The following is a 19,641-nucleotide window of genomic DNA, read 5'->3' on the forward strand; positions in this document are numbered from 1 at the left end:
CTTCATTATTGGTTAAGGTTTGGTTTTACAATAAACAGTTAAATTTTCTTCTTGATTAAAGAAGTGCTTTAGTTTGTGCGCTTTATTCTGGGGACAAATAAAATATCTAAATGGCTGTTTCGGAAAGTGGGAAATTTTATTGATATGCTGTGATCTGCAGAGAAGTGGGACTGAATTAACAGTGCCTCCTCCCACCTTGGTTGTAACATTCGTAGAAATGCAAAACTACATCACTGCTGTGATGTTGCTGCTTTTGTGTGAATCTTACAGAGAACAACCAGTGTAGCAAGTATAAATGTAACAAAAATTGGACTGATTCTTCTGGCTCGGTGCTGTGTGAGCAATGTGCGCCTGAATTTGGAAGACTGAGGATCACCAGGAATTGGGCCTCTGGCCTTACCTAGATATTCGTGGTGAGCTGCCACCTCTAGTCACATGTCCATAGGCATATCAGCCCATTGGAAAAATCAATTTCAGTTGCCTGTCTTGCTGACACTAGCCCTCAGGTAAGTTCTGGGAAAGGGGTTGTAGTGGACAGCTGGGTGGTTGGCGGGGGGGGGGGGGGGGGGGGGCGGGGGGTGGTAGTGGGGGCTGTTGCTAAGACTCCTGCTCCTCCTAGCTTCAAGGGAAGGTTTGATTATTGAGAATGTTTACCTTCAGTTGGTGGTCACTGAAGAAACCTAAGCAGGACATGCTTGACACCTACCCTGCTTATTATTAACTCATCTTGTAGAGAGGTTTTTCAACAGACATTGAGCCCCTTGAATATGCTTATACGTGGCAGCTGGGTGCCTGAAAAGTGGGCCCCACAAATTTAGCAGTGGAAGTAACATCAGTGCAGATCAGGTGCAGGCAGTTCCAGTGCTAATCTGGTATGCTTTATACAGCGATGCATACCATTTTCTACCCCTCTGTACTGAAACTTTGACAGTAATCTAATAGTGGAGACTAGCAGTAAACCAGACTGAATGAACATGCTTCATGCTTTAACCTTTCAGTACTCCTGTTTAAAAATCTCTGTGGTACAAGAAATTACAATAATGCCAAAATCTTTTGAATATTTCTCTCTGCTTTTGAATGTTTGCTTAAAAAGCAAGTATAATGGGAGGACAAAACAGCTAAACATTGAAGTTGTCTGCAGGACCTTCTAACTTGAGATCACAAATCTTTGATTTTTAATATGTAGGTGATGCCTGTAAGGCTGCATTTATTGTTCACTCCTAGTTACCTGGAGGAAGTGTTGGCGGGCTTTCTCCTTGCATTTTGATGATCGTGTTCAGTAGGGAATGCGAGGGTCTTGCACACAGTGATGATGAAGGAACAATGTGACGGAACTGATCATAATGATGTGTGAATTAGAGTATTGGAGATGCTGATGTTCCCATGATCTTGGTGCTTGTATCCTTCTCCAGTGGTAGAGGTCATGGAACTGGGCAGTGCTATTGAGATAATCTTGGTGTGCTGCTGTGGTGTCTGCAGTTGATGATAGATACTTCAACCACAGTGCAGGGATGGTGAAGAGTTGAATATTCAACGTGGCAGCAAGGCTAATCGTTGCCAAAGAACCTGCTGTCTATGATCATTTGGAAAGGTACCAGCAGACTGTATCTGGGGAACTGTATCTCTCCATAAATTAATATACACAGAGAGAGGAGGGGAGAAACTTAAAAGTGGAATTCTTAGGGCTGTACATAGAACATAGAGCAGTACAGCACAGTACAGGCCCTTCGGCCCACGATGTTGTGCCGAACCTTTAACCTACTCTAAGATCAAACTAACTACCTACCCTTCATTCTACTATCATCCATGTACCTATCCAAGAGTAGCTTAAATGCCCCTAACATATCTGCTTCTACTACCACCGCTGGCAGCGCATTCCACGCACCCACCACTCTCTGTGTGAAGAACCTACCTCTGACATCTCCCCGAAACCTTCCTCCAATCACCTTAAAATTATGCCCCCTGGTGATAGCCCTTTCCACCCTGGGAAAAAGTCTCTGACTATCCACTCTATCTATGCCTCTCATCATCTTGTACCCTTCTATCAAGTCACCTCTCATCCTTCTTCGCTCCAATGAGAAAAGCCCTAGCTCCCTCAATCTTTCTTCGTAAGACATGCCTTCCAGTCCAGGCAGCATCTTGGTAAATCTCCTCTGCACCCTCTCTAAAGCTTCCACATCCTTCCTATAATGCGGTAACCAGAACTGAACACAATATGGTTGACAAACGCCACTAAAATGAAATGATGTCCCTGCATTAAGATAGCAGTGGTTTGACCTTAAAATCTGGTATCAGGAGCAGAGGGTGGGCCAATGCCTGGGAGTGAAACTGCAGCAGAACCTCAGTGCTGCTGGGGTGGAACCTTGCCAGTCCTGTGGGGGCGGTCCTCAAGGTGGAACCTGGAGGAATTTCAGAGAAATACATGTCGGCTGGCCCGACATGTACCTGTCTCCAGACAATCCTTCCTGAGGCAGCTCAGCACGAGCAGAGGCTAACCACCTAGCAGGCAGGTAGCCAATCTGCAAAATTAAATGCCCATTTGTGGGCTGATTGGGCACACCAGCAGGACTTTCCTCCTATTGAGGGCCGGGTCCAGCAGGTGCCTGGAAGAAGTTGGCCTGGGGTGCTCCTGAGGCCTACTGTTTTAACCCCCCCTACCCCACCCCACCCCCCACTGCAGCCGTGGCCAATAGCGGGCCACAGCTGCTGCTGCCGGCCATCCTGGGGAGGGGTTTCCCCTCCATGGCCTCTGTTTTATTTAATTGAATTCTAATCTCTTCAGAGGGCGCCTGAAGTTTGATCGTCACCCCTCCAACAGTGGCAGGGCCCACCTCTGTTAGTGGGGTTGCCGTCCTTCCAGGGCTTCCTTAATTGGGCGGCAGACATAGAGGTGGGCTCTTAACTGGCTGCCCACAGGCGGGTGCCCTAACAATCAGAGCGGGGTCAGGATTTGGAAATGGTCCCAAGTCGTGTTCATATTCTAAGAGCAGAAGATTGCGTCTATGGGGCATGGTGAACGAATGTCATAGGCAGCGGAATCACTCACTCAACGTGTTTCCTCAGAGCCAGAGGGGGCGCCATGGTGCCAGGCTGAGGAGGGGGGGCGGGGCTCTTGTGGAGGTTCCAGTGCCTTGTGCGATACTCTGACTCGGTCATGTGACAGACGGACATTGCCCCGCCTCATGCGTCACGTGTCAGTTTCCGGTTGCTGCGAGCTCGGCGGCAGTTGCGGTGCGCACGGGCAGCAGGACCCGGCTGTAGCCGAGCCCAGTGCAGTGGGCGCTCCATGTCGGGAATGATCTATCTCCACAGTAACCATGAGAGCTGCCTGCGGGGCCCCGACGCACAAAAAGCGGCTGCGGCGCGTTTCCACACTCGCACCGACCCCGCCTTAGGGGATCTCTTCAACGGCTGCTGCTCCATGGGGGAGGCGGCGGCGAAGCGACGGGAGGCGGGCGGTGACAGCGCAGCTCTTCAGCCCTCTCCTCCCGGGGACTCGGCCTCCAGTCCGCTGGCTCCGGGCGGCAGCTCCGGATCCTCCTCCTCCTCGAGGGAACCGAACACTAACACTCCCGTCACCTCTACCTCCGCGCCCGATGGACTCAGTAACCGGGAAGGCGCCTCTCTTTTTGCTCCTTCCCCAGGGCTCCGGGCTGAAGAGACCAGCTGCGAGGACACTAGCAGCCCGGATCCCGACCCGGCCGATAGCCCCGGCCCCGCTGACACTAAGGTGTTGGAGTTTATGGACGTCAGTCTGAATTCGAGGAACTCCTTCGAAGTGAGTCGGAGACAGAGCGCACCCGAGCATCTGGTGGACGGGCTCGATTCCCCAGCACCGACACTAGCCAACGACGAGGGAGCCAAGCCTAAGAAACTCGGTATCGCCGACTATATCAGCAGGTAAATGTTGCAGCTTCACGGACACACGCCAAGAGTGGGGCTCCCGTCTTCTTCCATCCCATCACTACAGATCGAAGATGAACCGTGCACCTCCCTCAGGCACTGGGACACTGGCATCACCAGCCCAGTAAAAGTTAATGCTCGGAGCTATAGTTAATCTCTCAGTTCAATAGCAACGAGTTACTAACACACCACTGGAAAGGTGTGCCACAATTAGGCATTAGGAATGTTTAACGTAAACGAGAGATGCCCAGTATTTTTAAATTAATATGCCAGTATTTATTTAAATTGTACGTCTGAAAAAAAAGAGATTACTTGAACCTGGCCAGGGCTTTGAGTGAGCTTTCCTTGTGGAAATATTTGTTTTTTCCCCAAATTTTCAAGGTGAGGTGCAAAGGAGTTCCAAGCACAAGATGGTTGTTTTCAAGATTGCGTATTTGGTCTTCTCAAATTACGGAAGAAACACCTTTCGGAGTCACCGTGTTTCAACCCCAGATTTCCAAGATGAAGTGGAGTTTGCATTTTGGAAATACTGTATGAGGGACATTGTTTTCTCTTTCCTTGTATACGAAGTGTTTTTGGTTACCTTCTTTCCAAAAGTATAATAAATAACTTGCAAGTATATAAAGCATCTTCCATCAGCAGTGCATCTTTTGTAAGTTGCTTTAAAGACGGTTTATAGATGATCCCATGCAACTTTTTTTGAAAAAATTCCTGAACTCCCTCACCTAGAGTTCCCTAGAAGGGAGTTCTCCGAAAGCCTTTATAAATTGAATCTGGGTGCCTGCTATTTGAATGTTGGTGAATCAAACTCCCAAAACATTTTACAAGCATTTATCTTTTAGCATATATTTAACTTTTAAACTTAATGTCATACATTTTTGAAAGAAAAGTGAGGCACTATAAACTAAATGGTAAAATTTTAAAAGGGGTACAGGATAAGAGACAGCGGGGAGAACATGTACACGTTAGAAAGGATGTCAAGGTTTTGGAGAAGGTGCAGCCACGATTTACTAAATGGTACCAGGGAAGAGGGGTTTCAGTTAACTGGAGAGACTAGAGAAGTTGGAATTGTTTTCTTTAAAGCAGAGCAGTTATGGGGAGAATTACTGGAAATCCTCAAAATTATGAGGAGTTTTGATAGAGTAGATAGGGAGAAACTGTTTCCACTGGCAGGAGGGTTGGTAACGAGAAGATGCAGATTTAAAGTAATTAGCAAAAATTCCAGGGAGAAGATGCGGCATAGTTATAATTCAATGAGTTATGATCTGGATTGCACTGCCTGAAAGAGTGGTGGAAGCAGATTCAATAGTAACTTTCAAATGGAAATTAGATCTCTGGGGAAAGAAGGGGAGTAGGACTAAGGGAGGACTAAGTAGGACTAAGCTCTTTGGGAGCTGGAACAGGCATGATGGGCCGAATGCTCTCCTCCTGTAGTGTGTGATTTGATGACATTTTTTTTCATGTCTATTTTAAACTGTTGGTTTAAAAGTTGTTTTTAACTGGCATCCTGCCAACCTTTGCAAAGGGTTTGAGTTTTCTATCCTAGTCTGCATTAGACATCATTGTGTGAATTGTGTTCGTTCTTTGCTGGGTCACTAGATGGAGCATTTTGTTGGGCTATCTCATGGTTGGAAAAACTGAGGATCCAATCTACCTAGCACAAGGCATTGTTCCGATGAAGGGTCACTGACCCGAAACGTTAACTCTGCTTCTCTTTCCACAGATGCTGCCAGACCTGCTGAGTGGTTCCAGCATTTCTTGTTTTTATTTCAGATTTCCAGCATCCGCAGTATTTTGTTTTTATTATTGTAGCACAAGGCATGTTGGGTGAAATGGGGCAGACACTTACTGTTATGCATATGTCCATAAGCCAGATTGCTGTATCTCATTAATAGTATAAGGAACTATTCATTAAGTCAAACTTCTTGCAAATGTGCATTTCTCAAAAATCAAGCATGTTAAAAGCTGGTGCAGTGCATGAAAGCCTACAGTGTGGGGTATTTGAGCAGCAGGATGTAGATTAATAACTGCAATTTGTTATACACACACACACATACTGGCTGTGCTGTTGGGGAGATGTTCAACAACAGGTCGGCGCAACATCGAGGGCCGAAGGGCCTGTACTGCGCTGTAATGTTCTATGTAATTGTCATACATCTGTGTAGGAAATGGAGAAAATTGGAGCTGGTCACTCAAATCCTCTGGGGGTGGTGATTAAAGACAGGTTGCCAGCCCATCATCTTCGTGAGGAACAGTGTATGATTCAGAAACCCAAAAGGTGAAAACACTTTTTGGTAAAATTCAAAAAGGTTAGTGGGTTAACCCCATGTAAAGAGCACTGGTTAAAGAGGTACATTACAGTGCTGTGTATTTTGTGTACAAGTAGGAAAGATTGCCCATTTTCAGTGGGAGATCCTTTGGAAGCACTCCTGTTTAGTATCGACGTAACTGGTCACTAAGTGGACTTGCCACACTGATCTCGAAGTAAATTAGTCCTCGGTGATTGTTCTTTATTTAGTGTAATCTCTGTCTGAGAAGCAGATGTCAAAGTGAATGCGTTTACCAATGCAAATTCTTACACCTTTATAAAGAGAACTGTTCAGCTTTTGCTGCCTATTTTGTGTTTTATTCGGTTTTTCAATTGAGCATTTTTGGAGCAATAATTCAGATGATTTTTGCTGCCATACAGAAATAGTAATCTTAGTTTTATTTGTTTATAGTTTTATGACCCCACATTCCAGAACTCATGCACCCATTTGATAGTCTATTGTTGTCAAAACATTTTTAACCAAGCTCAAAGGTTTGTGACATATGAAAATAATTAAATTCCACATCTCTTTTGTAAAGCAGCTAACTTATAATCAGCTGTGACAGGACATCAGTTTAGCTGCCACTAAATGTTAAAGTATCTGTGCCCTTTCCTTTCTAACCACCATCAACACTGTCAAATACAGCAAGAAAATTTGTCTACAGTTCAAAGATTTGTTCATCAAAGATACCAAACTCTCATTAGAAGATCAGTAATGTATGGAAAAAATGGGTGCAAATGAGTTCTCTGCAAAGTGTAGTTTAAGATAAGTATGTTAAATTAAACTCCTGTTTTCCACTAAATGCTAAAAGATTGCTGCCCTTTAAATCTGTTGATGTCGGCGCTTGGCAGTGGTGAACAGTAGAAGCAGAGTGTAGAACAAACTGGCCTTGCTACCCAATCTGTTTGAACAGAGAGGTAAATCATGTTATGGCTTGCAATCCTATATCTATAATCAAACATTTAGTAGGCCAAAAGCTACAGCACCAAATTATTTATAAATTACAGTAATCAGCTTTTGAAAAGCAAAAAATTGAGCAATCTCTTTAAAATTGAAATACATATATGCTTTCTTTGATAACCAATTCTATACTCTGGGCTACTTCTGCACTTTTTTTATTTTTGATCTAGAATGTTGAGACAGTTTTTGAAAGGCAAGTTCAATCAATTCCAATTTTGCAACTACTGATTTCTTAGCAATTTTGAATATCACTAATTATTAAAATATATGTAAACATATGTGGTATCAGACCAGAGTGGTGAGAGACTATTCGCTCTGAGGAGTCTCCCTCCTCTCCGTTTCAGAGTCAGGTTAGACCTTGAAGGCTGCTTAAATCTTTAAATTACCAGGCCTGGTATTTGTTGTGCTAATCTATTTCATTGCATTAGGTTAGAACCTTGATATGCGTTCTGCTTGATCAAATCTGGTGCAACTTATTCAGCATTGGATAACTCATTGGGAGTATGATGCGCCGATGGATTACTGAACAAGTTCCAATGTATATTGTGTGCACTGTGCATTGATTTGTAGGAAATTTCTTATACATTTTGGACATTTATAAAGTACTGGGATTACAATTTTTGAATTTTATAATGGGCCCCAGTGCATTTTGTTACAGTGATGATTATTATCAGTCAGCCTTGATTTTCAGCTCTGAAATATGTATTTATTTTTACTGTTTGTCATTGCACTGTACAACTATCTAGATTTGGGGAAAAAAGTTTCTCGTCATGCTAACAGTCTCAAGGTGTCTGTTCCAAAACTGCAAATTATAGTGCGCAAGTCACTGCCTTCAACTTAATATACTTCTCAAAAAGCTCTCCTGATACTGCCGAATAAAATCAGTAATTGTTTTAATATTAGTACATGGTGTGCAGTCTAGTTGGGCATAGTATGGAAGCATCACACAATGTGAATTTCTAATAATTACAGTGCTCTAAGCTAAGAATGGGCAGTAGCTGCCTTCTACTTCACCATTTTCTGTAACTGCAAGCCATTTTATTTTTTACAAATATGCTTATAATGTCTTGATTTTTTTGCCTTAACCAATTTCAACAGTAAATCCAAGTTAAACAATAGTGATGTGCAATAGTTCTGTTCCAAGAAATCCAAATGTTTTTGTATCCATTATTTTTCAATTTTTATAAAAAATCTTAACTCGAGTGTAGGCAGCAGCATTATAAAGTTTGCAGGTGATCTGAAACTTGGCAAAGTAGTAGTTAGTGATAGGCTTCAGGATGGTGAAATGGGCAGAAGCATGTGCAGTGTAGGGAAGTGTGAAGTGATGCACTTTGGGAGGAATATGGAAAGACAGTACATTATAAATGGCACAATTTTGAAAAGTGCAGATGAGCATGGTGTCCATGTACTCAAATCCTTAAAGCTGGCATGGCATGTTAATGTGGTTAAAAAAGCATTTGGGTTATAATTGGAAGAACAGAATATAAAAGCAAAGAGATCACGCTAGAACTTTATAAATCATTGATTAGGCCTCAGTTGGTGTATTGTGGACAATTCTGTGTACCACACATCTGGAAAGATACAAAGGCCTTAGAAAATCTACCATGGATAATTAACAGGAGGTTACCAGGTATGAGGGACTTCAGTTATGAGGTGAGGTTGGAAAAGTTAGGACTGTTCTCCTTTGTAACAGAGAAGGTTAAAAGGTGACCCAATAGTGTTTTAAGATGATAGTTCTTTTTCTATCTACTCTCTCAGAATCTATTTCCTCTGGTCAGTAACTAGAGGTCATGGATTTAAAATCATAGCAAAAGGTCTAGAGGGGAGATGAGAATTTTTCACTCAGTTGTCGGGATCTGGAGTGCTCTACGTGAAGAGGGGCTGGAAGCTGATTCCATAAATAATTTTGAAAGGGAGTTGGACAGGTACTTGAGATGAGGAATTTGTAAGGTTGCAGACAAAAGGCAGTGATGTGGGACTAAGTATGACTGCTCTTTCAAAGAGCCAGCACAGGCGCAACAGGCCGAACGGTCTCATTCTGTGCTGTAAGTTTCTCTGAATCTATGATATATAGGTTTAGGGTCTTTTGGCAATATCTTGCTGCAATGAATCAATTAGTGTGTAGTAAAAGCAACAGACCCACCTTGTTATACTGTCTTGTTATGGAGAGATGTCACTGTGCTTGCAGTGAAGGATGATTTTGCTGTCATGAGGCGGAATATTTTTCTGCGTTTCATCCATTAACAGCATCACTCATATGTTTGGTTATAGTCAGACGGAGTACAAATGCCATTGTATATCATTGTTGCAGCTTGGTTGAAGTGCAGTCTGAGAAAACATTCAGATTGGACAGGTGCAGGAGCTTTTCCTAATGTAATTTTTGAGTTTCTGAATTGATGCCAGTTAATGCTCGGATTGAGTTTTTTTTTCTGCTGTTGACCTAATCTACATTCGGTAACTAGAAATGAGGCTGTCCAGCAACTCTTGAGTCTTTTCCACTATCTGGCATTCAAAATCTTTCTTGGACCTAGCCTTCAGTCACCTACTCCTATGCCGTGGTGTCGTATTTCTCTAGTGACAAGTGTTGGGACATCTTGTACATTAAAGCGCTATGCAAATGTAAATTGTTACGATCTGATTTCAATAGATTGAAAGTGTAAAAGTAGTGTACTTCTAAGTGGACTATGGTACAGTCTTCAGTCGAAAGATTTGTTCTATAATAAACTTTTCAGTGTTGGCAACATCTGCCTTAAATGTGCCCAAAATTACCCCATCGTAGTTGTTTAATTGAAAAGTAGCTACTAGCAAAAACTGGTAATTTCAGTGAAGCTTTGCTTCATGGACTCTTGGGACTCCGTACTTTAAAATCAGCACTTTTATAAATAACTTCAAAAACCCAATTGGGAAGAGTTGTGATTTCCATTTAAAATGGGAAGTAGAACCATGTGTTGGCGAATTGTCAGGATAATGCTTCATCTCAGTTTGCTTTCTCCATTACCCATACAGTGGACTCCAAACTTGTAAGCATATTGTACATTACTTTGCTCCTGCTGAAGTGACATTATCGAACAATCTGACCTAATAATTTCAAACAACAATTGGTTTATCATGCTATTTGTCGTCTTAATGTTTTGTTTTTCTATCCATCAAAAATTAGGCATGTTTAATTATGATTAATCATGCAGATGTTCCTTTGATTACTGATCCAGTGCATTTTAATCTCTGTGAATGCTTGTTAAGTTATATGGGATGGATGCTGAATGTTTGGAATATTTTCTTCAGTTGTTTAGTTTTAAAAAATTTGTTTTTTGGATGTGAGTGTCACTGGCAAGGCCAGCATTTATTGCCCATCCCTAACAACCCTTGAACTGAGTGGCTTGCTAAGCCATTACAGAGGGCAGTTAATTTAGGAATCAGCCACATGGCTGTGGGTCTGGAGTCAAATGTAGATCAGACCTGGTAAGGACAGCAGATTTCCTTCCTTAAAGGACATTTGTGAATCAGACGGGTTTTTATGACAATTTGGTAGTTTCTTCATTATTACTGAGACAAGCATTTTATTCCAGATTTTTTTTTTTATTATTTGAATTTGAATTCCCAAATTCCTCCAGCTACCATGAAGGGATTTGAACTCTTGTCTCTGGAGCATTAGTCCAGGTCCCTGGATTACTAGTCCAATAACAATACCACTATGTGACTGTCTCCCAGTGATTATAACCTGAAGGGTTTGTCGTTAAGAGGGGAAACTACCTCTTCCCCAAAACTGGCCTTTACTGGGGGCCGAAGAAGAGGTATATTCTTCTGCAGGTCCAAAGTGAGGTCACATTTCCTGACCGCTTAGATGTCTTACCCAGCTGGCTACTGCTGATATCATTAGTTACTCCTGCTCAGCGACAGTCATCTGTAGAGGGACTTTCTGGATACATTATTTTAAGATGATTTTGTTTTGGAGAACAGATAGTGAGTCTCCTGTAAACTGCATTCACGCATTTCACATGGTTTTCACTAATTAATGCTTTCAGTATTTCTCTGTCAATAAGCAATCTATTTAATCACTTTTTCTGATGGGTCACCTTTTGTCTGGAGGAAAAGAGAAGCATGATGTGACTGTTCAGTAACTTAATCTTTTCTAAAATGCCTAACTTTTTAATGAAATATTTGTGTGAAATACTGGTTTTTCACGCACATGATTCTTATGACTGAATATTAGGATAGAAAAATATTTATTTCTAAAATGGAGTTTGGTGTGCATGAGTGATTTTTAAGTTCTTCAGAGAGTCGTCTTCAGCTACTGTTAAACTGAATATTTACTCAGGATCCCTATATTTGTACTTTTCAGCCCTACTCTCAGTTTGAGCTTGAGCATATAAATTTAAGTTCAACTTATATTTTTAGGGAAATTGTCCTGATTTGAAAGTATCAGTGTAAGGGAAAAAATATTGCCGTGTCTCCCTGGATATTGCATTTTATTTGTGCTCCCTTCTCTGCATTTTTGCTTAAAAAGTAAAAGTTCAAGCTGTATTTGATGTACCAGATTTTGGTTTAGCACCTGGACCTTAATGTCCTTGGACCAATAGAATAATCGATAATGAAAAGTTACAGCGGTGAACCTACAATAGTTTTGTACCCTTAAATACATATTTGCATAAATCACCTAAACTAAATGGCACATTTCTAAAGAGTGTACAACAACAGGGGGACCTGGGGGTGCATGTGCATCAATTTTTGAAGGTGGCAGGACATAGTGAATGGTAAGTAAAGCATATGGGATCTTGGGCTTCATAAACAGAAGCATTGAGTACAAAAGCAGGGAAGTTATGCTGGACATCTATAAAGCTCTGGTTAGGTCTCAGCTGGAGTATTGCATCCAGTTCTGGTCAGTATACTTTAGGAAGCATGTGAGGGTGTTGGAGAGAGGGCAGAGGAGATTTACCAAAATGATTCCAGGGATGGGAGATTTTAGTTACAAGGTTAGGTTGGAAAAACTGCGTTTGTTCTCCTTTGAACCAGGCAGATTGAGGGGACAAGATTATGGCAGGCTCAGATAAGTTGGACAAGGATAAACTGTTCCCATTAACTAATGGTACAAGGGCTATGGGACACAGATTGAAGGTTTTGGGCAAGAGACGCAGGGGAATGTGAGGAAGAGCATTGCTACGCAGTGGGTGATAATCTGAAACTTGCTGCCCATGGGTGGTGGAAGTGGAGATAATCAGTGACTTCAAAAGGAACTTGGATGGCCACTTGAAGGAAATAGACTTGCAGGGCTACGGGAATTGAGCAGGGCATTGGGACTGACTGAATAGCGCCATGGAGAGCCGGCATGGACTTGGGTCGAATGTCGGCCTCCTGTGCCGTAAATAAGATGGCTGTGGTGTTCTTGGAATGGATGTGAAGGACCTGGAATGAACTGGGAAATCACCTGGTCAATGCAAACTCTTTGACATGCATTTAAATGGTGTGCTTGGCATCCTAGAGCAAGTATACTGATCCTGGTTTTCTTCAGCGACAGTCATCTATAGAGGAACTTTCTGGGCACGTTATTTTAAGATTTTGTTTTAGAGAACAGATGCAGTGAGTCTCCCGTAAACTGCTTTCGCACATTTCATATGCTTTTCATTAGTTAATGCGTTCCATATTTCTGTCAATATGAGATGATTGCTGATAACATAACGTTCAGCACTGTTCGTGACTTTTCAGATACTGAAGCAGTCCATGTAGAAATGCAGCAGGACCTGGAAAATATCCAAGCTTGGACTGATGAGTAGCAAAAATCACATTCGTGCCACACAAATGCCAAGCAATGACCAGCTCTAACAAGAGAGAATCTAACCATCTCCCCATGACATTCAGTGGCATTATGATCACTGAATCCCCCACTATCAACATCCTGGGGGTTACCATTGACCAGAAACTGAACTGGAGTAGCCATATAAATAATGTGGCTACAGGAGCAGGTCAGAGGCTAGGAATCCTGCAGTGAGTAACTCACCACCTGACTCCCCAAAGTCTGTGCACCATCTACAAGGCACAAGTCAGGATTGTGATGGAATATTCTCCATATACCTGGATGCAGCGCCAACAGCACTCAAGAAGCTTGACACCATCCAGGACAAAGCAGCCCACTTGATTAGCACCACATCCACAAACATTCACTCCCTCCACCACCGACGCACAGTGGCAGCAGTGTGTACCATCTACACAATGCACTGCAGCAACTCTCCATGGCTCCTTCGACAGCACCTTCCAAAACCACGTCCTCTACAACCTAGAAGGACAAGGGCAGCAGACGCATGCGAACACCACCACCTGCAAGAGCCCCTCCAAGCCACACAGCATCCTGACTTGGAACTATATCGCGGTTCCTCCACTGCCGCTGGGTCAAAATCCTGGAACTCATTTCCTAACAACACTGTGGGTGTGCCTACCCCACATGGACTGCAGCAGTTCAAGAAGGCAGCTCACCACCAGCTTCTCAAAGGCAATTAGGGATGGGCAATAAATGCTGGCCTAGCCAGCGATGTCCACATCCCATGAACGAATAATAAAAAATCTATTTAATCACTTTTTTGATGTGCCTTCCTTTTGTGTGGAGGAAAAGAGAAGCTGTGAAGGTTTAGTAACTTAATCTTTCCTAAAAATGCCTAACCCTTTAATAGAAATATGTGTGCAATACTGGTTTTCATATTGATTCTTATGACTTTAAATATTAGGATTGTAAAATATTGTTTCTATAATGGAGTTTAGTGTACATTATTGAGTTAAGTTCTATCATAAGAGTCTTTATCAGCTATTCTTCTTTGGCCTCCTTATCTCGAGAGACAATGAGTAAGCGCCGAGAGGTGGTCAGGCGCTTACCCATTGTCTCTCGAGATAAGGAGGGCAAAGAAGAAAGAAGAGTAGCTTTTATCAGCTACTACTGTACTGAATGTTTACTCAGGATCCTTATAATTGTACTTTTCAGCCCTACTCACAGTTTAGGCGTGAGCATATAAATTTAAGTTCAATTTTTATTTTTAGGAAAATTGTCCTGATTTCAAAGTATCAGTGTTGGGGGGGAGGGAAATATTGCCATATCTCCCTGGATATTGCATTTTACTTGTGCTCTTCTGCTGTGCATTTTTGCTTAAAAATAAAAGTTCAAGTTGTATTTGATGTACCAGATTTTAGTTTAGCACCTGGGCCTTAAAGTCCTTGTGGGAACCATTGGACCAACAGAATAATTGATGATGAAAAGTTACCAGTGAACCTATAGCTTTGAACCCTCAAATACATATTTGCATAAATAACCCGAATAACGAAATATTTTGTGTGGCTGTTTTTAAAATCAAAATTTTCTAAGCTTTGTTTTGTGTAGAAGAAAACTTGTCATGACAGTTTGCATGTTTTAACAAAATGTATATTTTTTCCCTATATTGTAACATTACATTCAATAGTGCAAAGTATAATTTATAAAGATCTATTTTAAAGTTGGGATAAAATAAGCGATGGTGATTTATTTTATGATGCATCATTTTGATGTTTGCAGTGCCAAGTTGTTCTTTGGCCTCCTTATCTCGAGGCAATGCGTAAGCGCCTGGAGGTGGTCAGTGGTGTGTGGAGCAGCGCCTGGAGTGGCTATAAAGGCCAATTCTAGAGTGACAGGCTCTTCCACAGGTGCTGCAGAAAAATTTGTTTGTCGGGGTTGTTACACAGTTGGTTCTCCCCTTGCACATCTGTCTCTTTTTTCCTGCCAACTGCTAAGTCTCTTCGACTCGCCACACTTTAGCCCTGCCTTTATGGCTGCCTGCCAGCTCTGGCGAGCGCTGGCAACTGACTCCCATGACTTGTGATCAATGTCACAGGACTTCATGTCGCGTTTGCAGACGTCTTTAAAGCGGAGACATGGACGGCCGGTGGGTCTGATACCAGTGGCGAGCTCGCTGTACAATGTGTCTTTGGGGATCCTGCCATCTTCCATGCGGCTCACATGGCCAAGCCATCTCAAGCGCCGCTGACTCAGTAGTGTGTATAAGCTGGGGGTGTTGGCCGCCTCGAGGACTTCTGTGTTGGAGATACGGTCCTGCCACCTGATGCCAAGTATTCTCCGGAGGCAGCGAAGATGGAATGAATTGAGACGTTGCTCTTGGCTGACATACGTTGTCCAGGCCTCGCTGCCATAGAGCAAGGTACTGAGGACACAGGCTTGATACACTCTGACTTTTGTGATACACTTGGACTAAGTACAATGAACTAAATGGGCCATAAAACCAAAAAAAAAATTGATCTGGACTACATGTTGACAAAGTTTTGCTTTTTTAATGGGTGGCTAATTTTTTTAATTTGCTATTTATTACACTTGCTGCTCTTGTCTAATTGTTTTATTTGCTCAGTTCTTAATTTGCTTCCCTTTCTAATAGCTTGTTTAATGACTTGAGGTTTGCCCACATGTACTGGGCTGTGTTCTCGCACCCACACTGTTTTGGATTTTCTTCTCCCTGCTGCTCTCACATGCGTTCAAGTCTTCAGAAGGAATTTTCCTCCACACAAGATCAGGGGGCAGGTTGTTCAAACTTGCCCGTCTAAGAGTGAAGACCAAAGTATGGAAAGCGCTCATCAGGGAACTCCTCTTTGCTGACGATGCTGCTTTAACATCTCACACTGAAGAGTGTCTGCGGAGTCTCATCGACAGGTTTGCGGCTGCCTGTAACGAATTTGGCCTCACCATCAGCCTCAAGAAAACGAACATCATGGGACAAGATGTCAGAAATGTTCCATCCATCAATATCGGCGACCACGCTCTGGAAGTGGATCGAGTTCACCTACCTAGGCTCAACTATCACCAGTAACCTTTCTCTTGATGCTGAAATCAACAAGCGCATGGGAAAGGCTTCCACTGCTATGTCCAGACTGGCCAAGAGAGTGTGGGAAAATGGCGCACTGACACGGAACACAAAAGTCCGAGTGTATCAAGCCTGTATCCTCAGTACCTTGCTCTATGGCAGCGAGGCCTGGACAACTTATGTCAGCCAAGAGCAACGTCTCAATTCATTCCATCTTCGCTGCCTCCGGAGAATACTTGGCATCAGGTGGCAGGACCGTATCTCCAACACAGAAGTCCTCGAGGCGGCCAACATCCCCAACTTATACACACTACTGAGTCAGCGGCGCTTGAGACGGCTTGGCCATGTGAGCCGCATGGAAGATGTCAGGATCCCCAAAGACACATTGTACAGCGAGCTCGCCACTGGTATCAGACTCACCGGCCGTCCATGTCTCCGCTTTAAAGACGTCTGCAAACGTGACGTGAAGTCCTGTGACATTGATCACAAGTCGTGGGAGTCAGAGCTGACGGGCAGCCATAAAGGCGGGGCTAAAGTGTGGCGAGTCGAAGAAACTTAGCAGTTGGCAGGAAAAAAGACAGAAGTGCAAGGGGAGAGCCAACTGTGTAACAGCCCCGACGAGCAATTTCTTCTGCAGCACCTGTGGAAGAGCCTGTCACTCTAATATTGGCCTTTATAGCCACTCCAGACGCTGCTCCACAAACCACTGATCACCTCCAGGCGCTTACTCATTGTCTCTCGAGACAAGGAGGCCAATGAAGAACTGGATTCTAGCAAATGGGTACTCTGTTATCCTGTTGGAGTGCCTCTTGGAATTTTCTTAGCTTTCTAGCCTAAGTATGCAAATTTACAGTTTCAATTTATAAAATACAGTAAATGTTGGAATTACACTAGCTTTGGCAGCACCTGCAAAGAAAAATAGGTAACGTCTCTGCAAGCCAAAGACTGGCAGATTGATAGGTAAATTGGTCATTGTAAATTTCCCCTAGTGTAGGTAGGAGAATGATGGGGATGTGGTAGGGAATATGGGGTTAATGTAGGATTCGTATAAAGTGGGTGGTTGTTGGTCAGCACAGACTCAGTGCGCTGAAGGGCATGTTTCAGTGCTGTACCCCTAAAAAAAAAAAATAAGTTGATGCCAGAGTTCACTGTTTGCAGCATTTTCTGTTTTCAATTTATTTCCATTTATAGTTGACCAGAGAGTATTTTTTTAACACTGCTACCGCCCCCCCCCCCCCCCCCCCCCAATTGATTTTCTTTGTAACATGTTAATTAAATGACTGCACATTGTTTTGCTTGTGGGGTGTTTCTCTATTAATGCAGCTCAAAGGCAGTCACATTGGCGACCTTACAGGTGCCAATTTCTGTCTCTATTCTCTGCAGAATCAAGTTAGAGACTGTTGGAGATTTTTTTTTTTGACAATGAGGTTTTTTTTTCTCTGTCTTGTGCAACATAGTTGATTGAATTATGTGACTGTAAACACCAGTGAATGTTATTTTGCTGAGACAGTATTAGCCATCTTGCCTGTTTTCGTGTTAACAGCATAATGAAGTTGATTATTCTATCATTTCTGGAATTTTTTTGTGCAAAAGGGTGTCTGCAATGAGGATGTTAATGCCAGTAGTTGCTGAAAGCACAAAAACTTGGACAAAGTGAATTGGTAACAGGCAACAAATTTCCCAAAGCTGTGTGCTTCGTCAGCACCGGGTAACCAAGTGTCAAATTCTACATTTAAATTTCTGTGTATAAGTGACAGACTTCTAGCTTCTTTTGGGAAGTAGTTCTATAGGAAGTAATAGAGCAGAGTTGTCCAACATACGGCCCGCGGACCACACTCGGCCTGCCAAAGTTTTCGATCCGGCCCGCCAATCGAGGCATGGGCTTCGTTCAGGCCTGTCAATCCCGGTGCTGTCAATCATGAGCGCTGGCCAATAAAAAGTGTTAGGGGAGATAGGTGAACTTGCGGTGGGGAAGGGGAGTCGGAGAGGTGAGCTCAAGGAGTCGGGGGCGGTGGGGGGGTTAGTGAGTTTTTGCTCCTGGTGCATGGTGGGTGAAGGGAGGAATTGAAGAAAATATAATAATTTTTAAAAACCCAGTATGCCCTATTTGATGTACCCAGATTAGAGTCAGAGATTGGCAAGGGTTTTAGTTTTATGCTAGGACGTGTCAACCAGGGAAAGCATAAGACTTGTTGGTAGTTTTGTAACCATTTGGAAGTTACGAGTCGCTTCCCCCTCATAGATGGCAGTCCACGGATACAGCAGGAAAAGGAAGATTGATGCTGAATGTCGAGCATTCAAACGCTCTTGGACCAATGATTTTTTATTAGTAAGATAAAATGCCTTTATCTTTAGAAATTTGCTCAATGGGCACCCCGGGTTGAGCAAAAATCATATTGCGGCCCTCCATCCAAAAGGTCGGACGACCCTGTAATAGAGCTTTTGAAAGGATGCAGAATGTTGATGTGCAGCTGCAGCTTGTATACTGTACATTGTATGCATCTGGAAGTTCTGGCTTAAATGTTTAAAATTGTTACGGTTCTGCTTCAATCTGTTGTATGAGAAATGGCAGCACAAGTGTCTCCTAGATTTTATACTTAATTATAATATATTTCAAAATGCTCCCTACTGAAAACCCAAGTTTGAAAGGACAAAGGCTGTGATCATACAGATGAATGTTTTTATTTAACAGTTTTAAGTTTCATTGGCATGAAAATTTTATACAACCATTATTGTGATTTGTACAAACCCTGGTTATTACATTGGATCATGTATCTTTGATTATGAAGCCAAATAGCTGAATGTTGGTGATTGAAGCAAGTAGGCAACCCTTCCAGATTTGAGTTTGGATAGCCAGGCAACATAGGTGAATTTGTTTTTCCGAGTTACTGATTTTTGACATACAGCAGCTGTCTGTGTTGAGGCTGATTTAAAAAGTGCATGGATTTCAATGTTTCGGGGAGTATGTGTGGTACCAGTCTTCCCTACATTTAACATTTGCTGAGTGGTAGCAGAGCTGGATGAGGCAGATTTTCAGTTTGGGGGTGCAAACACCACTGCCAGCTAGCCTACAAGATAACTACAGCCTGTGATGTATAATTTCTCTTTTGGTTACATTGGTTGCAGCACCTCAATAAGATCTCTGCTTTGCCCCTCCCCCCCTGCAACACTCATCTAACATCAACCTACCCTATCCTACAAATTGCACCAAGCTGCCTCGGTTCACTACTTTGCCTGTTGCTACACCACAGCTGAAGTGCTTATTCTCCATTTCTCCATGCTGCATCTTGGCCTCTTAAGTTAAATCCTTTGGGTAAAATGATGGGCACTTTTTGTCCGTTCTTTACAATGTGATAAACAGGATATGTCAAGCCTAGGCACGAGCTCTTCAGACAGCACCATATTTTCAATAAAATGATCCCTTTTTATACATTCAGATCTCTCTATTATTTTCCTTGACTTCAGGGCTAGTTGCAAGCTTCAGCAAGCCTTTATAATAATGCATCACCCTCTGTTCTGTTTGTGTTATTTTTTTATTTTATTTTATTTAGAGATACAGCACTGAAACAGGCCCTTCGGCCCACCGAGTCTGTGCCGACCATCAACCACCCATTTATACTAATCCTACATTAATCCCATATTCCTAA

The 19,641-nt window shown here is 42.8% G+C and overlaps 1 protein-coding gene across 1 annotated transcript in view; it reads left to right on the plus strand.

The window, feature by feature from the left end:
- Positions 1 to 3,216: 3,216 nt before the first annotated feature.
- LOC137380570 (TBC1 domain family member 12-like) overlaps positions 3,217 to 19,641 on the plus strand; it is a 154,071-nt gene continuing 137,646 nt past the window's right edge. Inside the window, exon 1 of the mRNA XM_068052602.1 lies at positions 3,217 to 3,900. Within this exon, the coding sequence (XP_067908703.1) occupies positions 3,287 to 3,900 (614 nt within the window). The 5' untranslated portion in view covers positions 3,217 to 3,286. The remainder of the gene's footprint in view (positions 3,901 to 19,641) is intronic.

The sequence above is a fragment of the Heterodontus francisci genome, chromosome 20, assembly GCF_036365525.1.
Source record: "Heterodontus francisci isolate sHetFra1 chromosome 20, sHetFra1.hap1, whole genome shotgun sequence".
Classification (NCBI taxonomy): domain Eukaryota; kingdom Metazoa; phylum Chordata; class Chondrichthyes; order Heterodontiformes; family Heterodontidae; genus Heterodontus; species Heterodontus francisci.